Source organism: Ascidiella aspersa, chromosome 2 (genome assembly GCF_963924565.1).
Source record: "Ascidiella aspersa chromosome 2, kaAscAspe10.2, whole genome shotgun sequence".
In the NCBI taxonomy this organism is placed as follows: domain Eukaryota; kingdom Metazoa; phylum Chordata; class Ascidiacea; order Phlebobranchia; family Ascidiidae; genus Ascidiella; species Ascidiella aspersa.
Genome location: NC_139448.1, coordinates 28486089 through 28499185, shown reverse-complemented (window position 1 = coordinate 28499185; position 13097 = coordinate 28486089). Strand labels below are relative to the sequence as shown.

The 13097-nt window shown below is 34.9% G+C and overlaps 1 protein-coding gene across 1 annotated transcript; it reads left to right on the top strand.

The window, feature by feature from the left end:
• The first annotated feature begins 10390 nt into the window (after positions 1-10390).
• Positions 10391-11854, top strand: LOC146164703 (uncharacterized). The gene has a single exon (XM_083382380.1). The coding sequence runs from the start codon at positions 10499-10501 to the stop codon at positions 11780-11782; it is 1284 nt and encodes a 427-aa protein (XP_083238506.1). The 5' UTR covers positions 10391-10498; the 3' UTR covers positions 11783-11854.
• Positions 11855-13097: the final 1243 nt, after the last annotated feature.

The following is a 13097-nucleotide window of genomic DNA, read 5'->3' as shown; positions in this document are numbered from 1 at the left end:
GAATTTGCGCTCGAATTTATGTTAGGGGATGCGTTTGGCAATCAGTAGATGGTAAAGTGGGTTATAGTATAGTTTATAGTAAACCATTTGTAGTATAGTATACCTTTTGCTTCTTCGCTGTGGCTTGAACGGCGGCCGTATCGATGACGGGAATGGTAGCCGCATTTACTGTATGGACATCAAAACCGGGTCGTTGTTCTCTTTCAATGTCTTAACCAGCTGAAATACACTTTACAGCATTGTCGAGATGATACTTTAAAATACTTGTTGCAATTTTTAACATTTAAGATATTTTGCGTGGCCAGCATCAGCCGAAGCAGCACACCATCTTTCGAATAAAATAAACGGTTCTTCAGGTTGGACCTTTTTGCAAAAAAGAATAAAAAATAGAAATACACTATTTCTAACAATTTGTAAATAACTCGAGTTTCAGGCAAATAATTTTCAAACGAAATATTGCTCATGAACTTGCGGCCGAATTTATGTTAGCGGATGGTCAAGTGGGTAAACGGGGCCGCATCCACGGGCGCGTCGTTGAGCTATAGTTGGACTACCAAGCCGAGATGTTTGTTGTTATTTTAGTTTCCTAATCAGCTGGAATATACTGTGCAGAGTACAGTTTTTACCATTAAAGAAGTTTTACGTGGCATACAGCAGCCGAAGCAGCACACCAGTTTTCCAATAAAGGAAGAAGTTCGTCTTACAGGTCCTTTCTGTAAAAAATAATAGTTAATAGAAACACACGATGCCTACATGGTAAACAAATTATTTTAAGACAACCCGAGTTTCAGGCAAATCATTTTCAAACGAAATTTTGCTCATGAACTTGCGGCCGAATTTATGTTAGCGGTAAATCTTTTGTAGTATAGTATACCTTGTGGTGCTTCGCTGCGACTTAAACTGTAGCCGCATCCACGGGTGCCTTGTTCAGCTGGTTGGATAAAACCGTTTTTTTTTTATTCTTTTTTGGTTTCCTATAGGCAGCTGGAATACACTATAGCATTGGTCGGTTGATACTTTAAAGTACTTGTTGCAGTTTTTACCATTTATGAAGTTTTGTGTGGCTTGCAACAGCCGAAGCAGCCCACCAGTTTTCCAAAAAAGAAAATGTTCTTCTTACAGGTCCTTTCTTAAATAAAATAATTATAGAAATGCACGATACCTAACAGTATTGTGAACAAATAAGTGTAAAACAACTCGAGTTTCAGGCAAATAATTTTTAAACGAAATATTGCTCATGAACTTGCGGCCAAATTTATGTTAGCGGCAGGGTTCGGCAATTAGTGGATGGTCAAGTTGTTTATAGTATAGTAAACCTTGTGCTGTTTAACTGTGGCTTGAACGGTAGCCGAATCCGCGGGCGCCTCTTTGAGCTGGTTGGACTACTAAGGCGGGATGTTTGTTCTTTTTTTAGTTTTCTAATCAGCTGAAATACACTTTACAGCATTGGTCAGTTGATACTTCAAAGTACTTTGTTGCAGTTTTACCATTTAAGATGTTTTGCGTGGCATTCATCAGCCGAAGCAGCACACCACCTTTCGAATATAAGAAAATGTTCGTCTTACAGGTCCTTTTTTTGTAAAAATAAAATAAATATTGGAAATACACGATACCTATACGTATTGTAAACAAATTATTTTAAAACAACCTGAGTTTCTGGCAAATCATTTTCAAACGAAATATTTCTCATGAATTTGCGGTCGAACTTTTTGAGCTGGATAGGACAACCAAACCGTTTGTTTGTTCTTTTTCAGTTTCCGAAGCAACTCGATGACAGGTTTCGCATAAAACGCAAACGCTGCTTTAGTCTGTTCATCAACACTATTACATTAGAATGCATCTCTGTCTCTGACTTCTTTAGATAACAGGTTAGAAAGTGATGTCTTGGCGGCGTTGGCTTTGCAATTCCGCCACGACCTGCGAAACGTAATAAGCATTGCTTGCTAGCAAAAACAATTTTTTTTGGAATATTAATTCATAATTAATGTCCGATGAAATCAGTCTTCCTAATATTTACATTTTTTTGGTCTTGGCTGTTTTTGCAATAAATGATATACAGTCAGTATAAATAAGCTTTCCTATTAATGACATGATGTATTGTACACTATACAGAATATGTGGAAATGATATTTTGAAGTACTGATTGCAGTATTCACCATTAAAGTTTTTTTGCGTGGCGAAAAAGATTTTCAAAACCGCCAAACTATACAAGGCTTAACCTAAAATTAAGTTTAGTAATATATTTCCTTAGGCATCATCATCTTTTAGCTAACTATGCTCAGTTGCTGTTCCAAAACTGCAGTAGATTTTTTTAAAATCGGATGGTTCAATAGCCGAGGGCTTAAATAAACCTCTTCTGTTATCTAACCCACGTTGGCATTCCCAACCTACATTTTAAGTCAGCTTTAACCAATTTTTTCGCGGATTGGAGTTTTTATGGGGGAAGTAGGATAGATGACACAATGGTCTGCGGCTGTTACCTATGATGCCACTAATAACACCCCCTCTTGTAGTGCTTTGAGCTAGGGACCTTTTAGACATATTGTAAACACTACAAAACTTGTTTTCTCCTGTTGTATGGTGTCGCCTTTGTGGTTTGGGATATGCAAGCGTACTATTTGTAACGGGAAACATTTTCTAGTTACAGCCTTTGTTGATTGACGCTTTTAACGGTTTGTTTTACAAAAATTCGTATTAAAGCTATTAAATACTGAAAGATTCTATACGACCCTTGTTTCAATATTTTTATCAATTTTTTTACTATTTTATTACTTTAATGCCAATGTATTTATTGCCTTACGTACTACTTTTTTGACCTGTCAACTTATTTCAATTGATATTTTGTTCCATTTGTTTTTGACATTTTTCGTTTGTTCCTCCTGGTATTTTGCTGTTCGACAAACTTCCCAATCTGACCGGGTTTTTCGTTTGCCAAACTTTCTAAAAACATAGGGACAAAGCTTTTTCGGTTTTTGTCTACTGTGTAATTATAAAAGTGGAACTGAGGGTAAATGTGTAACAGGCAAAACATCTACAAATTAAAGCCATGGTAAACTCTATCAAAATATTGGTTGATCACACCTATAATATACCTAAAAAACGCTTATATTTTTGAGGGAAACTATTTTTACCGTACCAGTTTTTTTTTATATTCATTGTTTTCAATGTGTATCCTAATCAAAATGCTCTGTTTTGCGCACAATTAAGTTCATTTACTTTCTCTGTTTTTTAATTCTTTCTTCCTGGTCGTTTTCCACTAAAAGTTTGATCGTAAGGGTGTCCTTAATTTAACGTTTCTTTGTTTCAATGCAAATTTATAAGTTCCATGTATGAATTTATAAAAAAATATGTTATTGTAAATGCGAAATTCACGAGCTTTAGGTTTGGTACTTTTGAAAAATAGAAATAGGGAACGATTGAAGTCTTTGTTTGATAACCGTTCAAATATAAGCCGAGCCAATCACAATTAACGTTTTTGTGCAGGTCAAAACAAAAAACACTTGATTCAAACAAGAGTCGTGGAATTTGTACTAACGTTGGACCTGTAACAGTGTACGCTAAAAAGTATTCACCGCAGCGAAAATCAAAATATTTTTTTAACGATTTTAAAATCAGGGTCGACTAAAACGTGATGGTTTTAAATTTTTTTTTTAGTTTAACGAATAGACGACCAATTAGTGCTGCGTTATGTTATATTTCTACTGGTGGCTTAAAGAAGTCGCGATACACAAAATCTTCATAAGAATTTATTTTGAACCCGTGGCAATTTGAAATCGAAACTAGATTTCAATCATGCAGGCAAAAAAAGCGTGCAGGCAAAAATAAAGTAAATATTAAAAAACTGTAATTTTTTTAAGTAATTTGCGAATTTATTTAAAACTAAGAATTTTAACGACATTTTTATCCAGTGGGTAATTAAATGAAAAACAAAGACTTGCGGCACTCAGTATATGACAGAAATCAGCTGGCGTCCTTGGTGACTTTGTCGCTCGAAGAATCAGCCAGAAAACCAAAGGAATTGGTTCCCCCAAAAATTGTATTTAAAAATAATCTAATTTTTTTCTCACACGTCTCTCGATCACTATTTTTCTTGATAATGCCTTGTTTATCGCTACACACGGCGCGCTTTATGCGTTCGTTAGGCGAACACGGCATTTAACTTTAGAGACGAGACTATATAAAGCGACAAATTTGGGCCAAAATGCTTGTCACCAGAAGGCTATTAATATTTTGCCAGTCTGTCTGCACTATCTAAAGCGCAGTTATGTACAAAACCAAAAACATACTCAAGTCGATACACATATGCACAGTGTTTTTTTTAAGGTGTTTTGGGGGACCGAAACGGTTCCCCAAATTTCTCCAGCGGTTTCCCAAATTTCGCACGACTTGCAACTTTTTGGTATTTAAATGAAACACTTTCGGTCTCTTAAAACTACTTAGCGGTCACCCAAACCAAACCTTAAAAAAACCCAGCATATGCAGAATTAGACCTAAAACACATATAACCGAGGAAGAGGGTGTGGTACGTTTGGATGCCGTTGTTTTGTACCGCCATTTGGGTAATGAGTTGGGTTCAGGTTGGTGTTACTAATTGAGTTAATGGTTAAGTTATGGGTAGCGTTTGAGGGTACAGATTATATAGGTCTTATTCTGACGGGTTTAGGTAGGTGCGGGGCACTAATTTTATTGACAATAGAGCTCAGTGAAGTGCCTTTACGATCATTCCGTGTTAAAGTTGCCCAGTCGGTGTTACAATATTATAACATATGATTTGACAGGCGGCAATGTTGCCTATGTTTACACTATATAGACAGTTTTTTTACAAACCTCGAAAAAACAGTTTAACAGTTGCCGTAAATATAATAATACTTGACCCGACCTTACCCAAACACTACCCGACATCCCAAAGGCCTAACCCAAATAGTATGCGTTGCTTTAATAATTGTTTCAAAGCTGTAGAAGGATTTTAAACCAGCGCCAAAATTTGAGATATTTTATGTACTTACGGCCAAAATAAGCGTTTTTCCTGGGCCGGTAGCAAGTGCATGGCTTAACTTGCAACTTTTTTCAAACTATAACGTTACAGCAAGTTAGTAAAGTAAACTCACCTTGAACGGGGCGTCCTTAGTATTTTTAGAAATCAAATTTCTTCTTTGTTGCAACCAATAGCAGACAAGTCACAAGTGTACAGCGAAATGCAGTGCTTTTACTTTTACAATTAAATAAATGAAGTCTGAAATGGCGGGAACATCAGCAGTGAGCAAGTATAAGTGCCGTCATAAAGGGTTTTTTTTCGCAAAACAATGGGATGGTTTCCACCACTAGAGGCGTTGCGTAAGTCAGATGAACAGTTGCGAGCGCCTATCTTTTACAATGGTAATCCGTGGTTTTCAATTACGTGTTTTCGCGCTTTGTTTTTGTAGAATCTATTATGAAGCTAATTATTCGTTTAAAGTTAACTTTAATTAATACCTATAATCAGTTTTTATTCGCAATTTCGTCAAATGCTGGTAGCGAGAAGTTGTTAAACATGTACTGTTACAACTTTAATTTTGTACTTAAAATAGGGTTTCGGTTAAAACCAGGAAGCATTTGCGTCAACTTTAAATTATAAATAAAATGTAATTAGAATATTTAAGGCCAGCTAGTTGCGAACAAAGCTGAAATAAGCATTTTTATGAGGGAATATTGTAGTTTTTTGTGGTACTGCTGTTTTTTAACCTTTGCATTTTGCAAGTTCATTCACACTTTTTAACAGTCATTTTTAATTCGAAAATATATCTTCTGTATAGTATTCTAAAGGATATTGTATTGCTTGTGAATTAACTTAAATTTTTCACCAGATATTTCTTTTGTACTCAACATTAATTTAACACCTTTTCGTACAAGATACCTCACATCTTAGGAAAATATTCGAGTGATCCACATCCTTTTAAAACAACTAACTATTTGTACTGTTTTGAAATGGGTGTAATTTTGTAAATGTTATCTTATTATAACCTTTCTTACAAGTGACCTCGTGTGGTTTTACCAAAATTGAATAAATATAGCCTGGAGCCCTAGAGCAGACACTATCAAGCAAGCTTGTGCATTTGGCTGAAAAATCAGGCACTTGCTGAATTCCGAAGAATATTTTAGCTACAGAACTGAAATCTTACATCTTGACAAAGAAACCGTATATTTGTCGAACAACGCCAGGACAATGAAAGAAGTTTGTCAGTTTCCAATGTTACAAACAAGTCACAACTACAATGAATCTTTTCATTCTTCAAATAGTAGTCAAATCACTAGAATAATATTGTACTGATTTTAATATGAAATTTAGTAGAATGTTTTTTACTTGTGGTTTTTTGTGTACTTCAGGTTTGTAAAGCATCAATTTAATTCGCAGCGTTTAAAACAACTGTATAATTTTGTTTCACTTAGTATCATACAAAAAATAAATGCATATTATGAAGTTTAATAAAACAAGCAAAACTGTTGACTTTTTGTTAGGTGTGAACTGTAGTATATGACATCAAGAACATGATTAAAAGAGTTTTTTAATGCAGGCTTGTTTGAATCTTCCCTTGTAGAAATTATATTTCCAGATTTGTCTGTTTTGATTCCAAACCTATAAAAACGGTATAAATAATTTTTATAAGATAATGATTATTTGCTACAAATAAAACAGTATAGCAACTAAACAAGTGTATTTTTTGAATTATAGATTATTATTTATTTCAACTAAATCAAACACCGTTAAAGAATCCCATAACTTAAAAAAACTGCATATAACAAACTAATATAATCAGGGAGAACTAGAGGTAGAAAATAAACTTTTACCTGTTAGATCACTTGGAAAGCAGCATCTGCTTAAATTGTATTCCAGTACCAGTTTCTTTAGTTCCATAAATTGTTAACCCAGGAAGAGAATGCATAGCAGGTTTAATATTACCAAACAAGTATTTTCTAGAAGTTTACACAAAATTCTCACTAACTTCAGAAAATTATAAACAACATTATTAGTAAAAATTGACCAATATATCTAACTTCATTATGGTAAACCCTTTCACTTGGTAAATGCATGCTAGTTTAATGCACTTTGTGGACCAATAACTAGAAGCTTACCCCAAAACATACCACAGCCACCTTGCCAAACAAATTTCTCGTGAAAGATTTTCTGAGTGTGATAACAAGCTAAAATCGTAAACTAACTTAAATAACAATTCAGTCTTTGATTCGGGGAGTGAGAAAGGCGTAAATTACAACAATTTATTGCCAGGATAGTTTGATGACTGGAAAAAGCAATGTTCACATACTTCTTTGCGATAAAAATTGAAAAAAAATGGTCTGATAGTGACTACAGGGATAAACTTACCAGTTAAACCGGTCAAAATGTCGCAAACGGCCCTAATAACTGAATTATCGACCAAATAGTGCCAGTCTCAGACCTATCGCCATTGTAAAAAAATGCGACTTCATCTGAGTCGGTCCGCGCGACCCCTAGTGGTGGAAACCATCCCATTGAAACATTATACGCTGACTTTTACAGATAAATAGACCTAGCGTTTATATTTTGGCTTTTTAGCCGGTAAATTAAAATCTGCTGAAAAAATAAAACAAATTAGGTCGATTTGAATTTTCAATTTCATATAATCTGCTTACAATACATTGTGTATACCGCAAAGATTGAAAGAAGAAACGTATCTATTTTTTTTCTTAATGTCAGTCACAAATCAGTGAACATGACACTCTTTACGGATGAGTAAGTCAATCGAATGTGGTTTGCATTAACCCAGTGATTCCCAAACTTTTTTTCTCGCGTACCATTTTCAGCTTTTGCACAGTGTTCGTGTACCACCTAAGAACAGGTTAGAAATACATTGATTTAAATAGCTTATTGTTGTTTGAAGTACTGCATTAGTGTTTTGGCGTCTTCAACCACATGATTCCCAACACAAATCAGTATATTTTTCGGGTTTAAGTAAAACTCAAAAAAATACTTACAACAACTATAAAAATGTCAAAGAAAACAAGACGATGGTTATTTTATAAAAAAATGTGATGTAAACGGTTGAAATGCAACGTAAAAATAATTGCAGAAAATTAACAAAGACTTTTTTTTTGAAATAGGAAATGGATTAATTGCAAATTAGAAGCAGAAAAAGACAACAAATATTGTTCAAGCCGTTTGTCCAAATCAGAGAGGCCTGGGTGGTAATTTGTAAACGATTTACTTCTCATATGTTAAACCAGCTAACAATTGGCGTTTTATTATTTTGAACAAGATAAGTGTTACGTCATAAACGTGCGAAACCTCAAATTAAAGGTAACTAAAACGCAACATTGCAAATTACACAATCTGAAAGTTTTAAAAGTTGGGAGTTTTCGCAAATTTATACGTATGCTGAAGTTAGTCGCGTACCACCTGAAAGACTCTCGCGTACCACCAGTGGTACGCGTACCACAGTTTGGGAACCACTGCATTAACCCATACAGTGCAGCCTAAATAATACAGTTTTATTAATAATAAGAAACGGGCATAAACACATATTGGTTGGTGCCAACGAAACTATTTCATTGTTAACTTTAGTATTTTTTCATTGTTAACTTTAGAATAACCACAAGACAAGTGTGTTGATTGATGCTACAGTACAGCACAGAAGTTCTGACGGCGCACTTTTACTATTGTACATGAAAAGTTATGCAAGAAAAAAAAAAATAATACCGCATACCATAACGCATTTTATTTGGGTTAGGGTTAGCGTTTGGGTGGGTCAAGTAATATTATGTTTATTATTAATAATAACTTGACTCACCCTCAACCAAACGCTAACCCGCACCCTAACCCAAACAATATGTGTTGTGGTATGCGGCATTTTAAGAAAAAAAATTTTTTTGATTAATTTTTACGTACAATAGTGAAAGAGCGCCGTTCTGACGTACCCGTATATAAGCACAGCACAGTCTGCGTTATCGGGTGGAGGTGCCCTTGATATTTTTTCTAAAGCAATTTATGTGCACACCCCCATTTTGGGCTGCTGCTGCACACCCGAGATATCTGTGTGAAGTGCCATGAAATGCAGACTGCGGTCGTATCTGAAAATCATAATCATTTGACAATGAGTTTGATTGCAAATGTAAACAAATAACAATTTATTTGACTACCGCACTGGAGTTTGAATACAAGTACAATCATTGTGGAACACTCTCAGCAAATTTAAACAATGCACTAACCTGCGATCCGGGCAAATAGCCACCTTCTAACAGCTTTTAACGCCATTGGGAACTTTTAGGTAATGCAGCCAGCAGATGTGACACCAAATGACTAGATTGTTATAGCCAAAACAGCTTAACTAATGAAACTCAAGTATTTAAAATTATTAACATTCTAAGTTGTGCTTTGCCTTTTCATATTGAAGTGACTTTTTGTTGACATATTTATTTTTTATGACATAGCTCACATATTTGAATAAAATTTTGATATTGGATTGTCTTAAAACCTAATTTTAGGTACATACTTATGCTACTAACCACCTGATTTCATCTCAATCAAAAAAAGTGTTTGTAGGTTGGCCCAAATATATTAAATTAAGTACTGCATAGTGCCAACATAATGTGAAAGAGTAGCATAGTTTGGTAAAAAATGAGTGTTCTAGCTTTTATGGCAAAAACTTTGATTATCAGTGAGTTGAAAATGTTACATTGAAATAATGTCATAACAATGTATCAATTTTCAACTTTTCTGTCATTGCCAACAGTCCTTTTTGCTTGACAGTTGACAAGTGGGAATGGTTTTCTCTAATAGTTAAATATTGTTAAAGTGTACCTTTTTTATTACTTGATTTGGTTGAGTCTTGGATGCATATAGAAGCCAATCAGAGATTTGAGGTTGGTTAAAGTGGTGGGATTCAGAACAGCCTTTCAAAATTTTGTAAGATCAGCGAATCAGTTTAGCATTGCTGGTTGCTGTCAATAGATTTTCTTATCTGATACACCAATTTTTGAGATCCAAGTAGCTCATGTGTTGTTTACAATGGCCAAGTTTGCCCGTATCAGTTATACATTGTGTTAATTTTTATAATTGGAGTAATTTTGTTTTTGTGTTTGTCTAAAAATTGAATTGTTGCATCATATCTACAAAGTCATGAGACGACTGCTGCTTTTCAGTGTGGCTGGTAGCAGTGATTGAATTCAGCCGGTTCAAACCATTCACTGGAACCTCAGGTTGCATCCTGTTCTTGCAAAGTTATTTGTTGTAGAAATATGACTCTTCGTAAGAGAACCGGCTGAAAAATAAGACTTAATTGTAATAGAACCTGCTGACAAAAAATTTGAATCACTGATTGGTTATTACTCTCTTTTATACATTTTTATCTAACTGTGATTACTTTCTTACAGAATTACGGGTATTTTAGGCACTGAACACTTTTACTATTTATAAAATGCAGTGAACACTATTGTACATTCTGGCTGTTGTGTTTTATAGTGTAAAGTGTATTGTCCTAATATTAGAATGAGTTTTGATGTTAATCCGCCTCAGCACATCTCTAATGAAATAAACTGGAACATTATTAACACTAAACTTAAAACTCTTAAATATCGGGACAGGAGAAAGCTTATTAAAAAAACAAAACGCAAAGTCAAGCGGAAAAGAATATCTCAGCAATCAAATGCTGATTTAAAAGAAAGTAATGTGAAAAAAAAAAACATTATTGAAATTACAGATTCAGACTCCGATGAAAATGCTGAAATAAAAGCATTGATTCCTTTTGATTGCTTTTCAGTTGGTTCTTGCTTGCAAGAACTAAAACTAAGTTGTATAGATGAAGAATTGGCTTCAGACAAAAACAAACAGACTTGCAATAGTAAATTAAATGGTGACGAAATATATGTTCGTTTGGAACCGAACAGTATTTCTAACGAAAGTAGTACTGCTTTGATTCAAAATGGACAAAACGAAAACAGTAATGAAGCAATTGATACCTCTGCCCAAACAATCGAAACTCAACAAAGTGATGCAAAAAGTAAAGAAATTGATTCCTTCTTGAAGTTGATTGATGAAGAAGTAAAAGAGTGGCATAATCCCTACATTCAGGATGTTGAACCAGAGATGCAAACAAAGGACACATTGCCAGCTTTTGTCCCCCCTGCAACAGTCTCCCCATTACTGAACTCAGTAACAAGAGAGGAAGTGGGAACATCCAAAACACCAACAATACCAGAAGACAAAAGAGAACGTTGTTTTTTTTATGATTCCATGGGTTGTTGTCGATTTGGCGTGTATTGTCAGAGGCGCCACAAGATTGCTAAGCGCAGCAATGTAATATTAATTACTGGTATGTTTAAGACGTTTGCGTTTGAGATGGCAAGAAGAGCCAACCGTGTCGGTGGAAAACATGGTGATGTGCATGACTTAGGGTTGGAGTTTAGCAATGAAGATCTCTATGAAATGTTCAAGGAATTTTCTAAAGATGTGCTGGAGGAATTAAAAAAATTTGGGAGAATTATACAATTTAAGGTTTGCTGCAACCAGGTTCAGCATCTGCAAGGCAACGTATATGTTGAATATGAAAGAAAGCGAATGGCTTATGCTGCGCTTGAAAAACTAAGTGGTCGTTTTTACGATGGCAAGAGACTCGATTGCAAACTAGTACGAATACCAAGCTGGAAATCTGCTATTTGTGGCATGTTCTACAGAAAGAATCACTGTTCACATGGTGATAAATGCAATTTTCTTCATGTTTTTAAAGATCGATCTGGAAAGTTTTTTCAGGCAGACAGGGATTATTACAGATGATACCTGTTAAATATTCATCATTCATTGTTCTTAATGTGCAATTTTTTTGCTTTATGTACTTTTTCCAGGCAATTTCTGGCGATTTATTTGTATAAATGCATATTACAGTTTTTTTTTCGAAAAAAGGTTTAAATTGTTTTGCAGATCAGTTGTTCAAATTTAGTTCTATTGATGACTTGTAAAAAAGTTGTCAAATATAATAAAATTACTATAGTTTGGACGATAGAATGAAGTAAAATATTCTTTCAGTTTCAAAAAGCTTTTATTCACATTATTGCCACTGTGACTTTTATTAAACAGTAGCCAAGCTGTGACTAATAAACCCCTTGCGTGTTTCTGACATGTCCACCTAAAACAGCTACTAAATTATTTTGAAACTATTCTTTATTCAGAGATGGATACACAAAAATTAAGTAAAGTGTGTCTATCCAATTCCTGCCCAAACTTCCATCTAATTCTTTTAATATTGGTTTTGCAAAAATCAATTTGGTGCCTAGCGGAAATATATCAGTTGGTCGTACCAAGGAAATGGCAGGGACTAAAAATGTCCTAGAAAGGGGGACCGACAATGAAATCTTTGTTTAAAAATATTCAAGGAGAGTGTGGGTGGCCTGATGAAAGCAGGGTAGTGGCTTGAACTTTTTTTATCGGCACGGTACCGCATACCAGAAAAAAATATTTTACCTAGTTGCACATGCGTAAAAATTTGACTGGCAACAAAAGGCTTCCTCGAGTTACATGCTTGATTACGTCATGCTATGATCTAAATTTGTGAGTTTATTTGCCACAAAAATGCTGTAGTCCTCTAGTGGTTGTTTAAAGTAAAAAACATAGTAACCCTATCACTATGTACTCTTAATCATTTCAACCTTCACCAAAATGCAAACCCTACCTATTAGCCGCCCCTAACATCAAACAGTCCGGTGCCTGCGCCGCCCCAATGGCGTCATTTTAACTAGGGCGCGCAAGCGATACTAAAACGGCTGAAGACATAGAGGTGGCCCTTAATTGAGTCATACCATCCCCTACAGTTTATGGTGTTATTTTTGTCCGAATAGAGCATATTTCCAGTAATGTAGTACTTATTCAGACAGGTTTAGGCGTTATTTAAGTGAGACGATTTTAGATCTTCTTACGTTGTGGATATTACTGCCCGTTTAATTTTAGTATGCCGTTGGTGCTAATACTGTGGTATTATAGATTATTCTGCTTTTGATATTGTTGTTTTGAAGATCTTGTGTGTTCCAATTACAACTGCATACCAATGGAACCCTATTGTGTTGGATCTTTTTGTTAAGAACCCCCTAAATAAGAA

Excerpts from the sequence above, each read along its gene's own strand:
- LOC146164703 (XM_083382380.1), top strand. The coding sequence starts at position 10,499 with ATGAGTTTTGATGTTAATCCGCCTCAGCACATCTCTAATGAAATAAAC.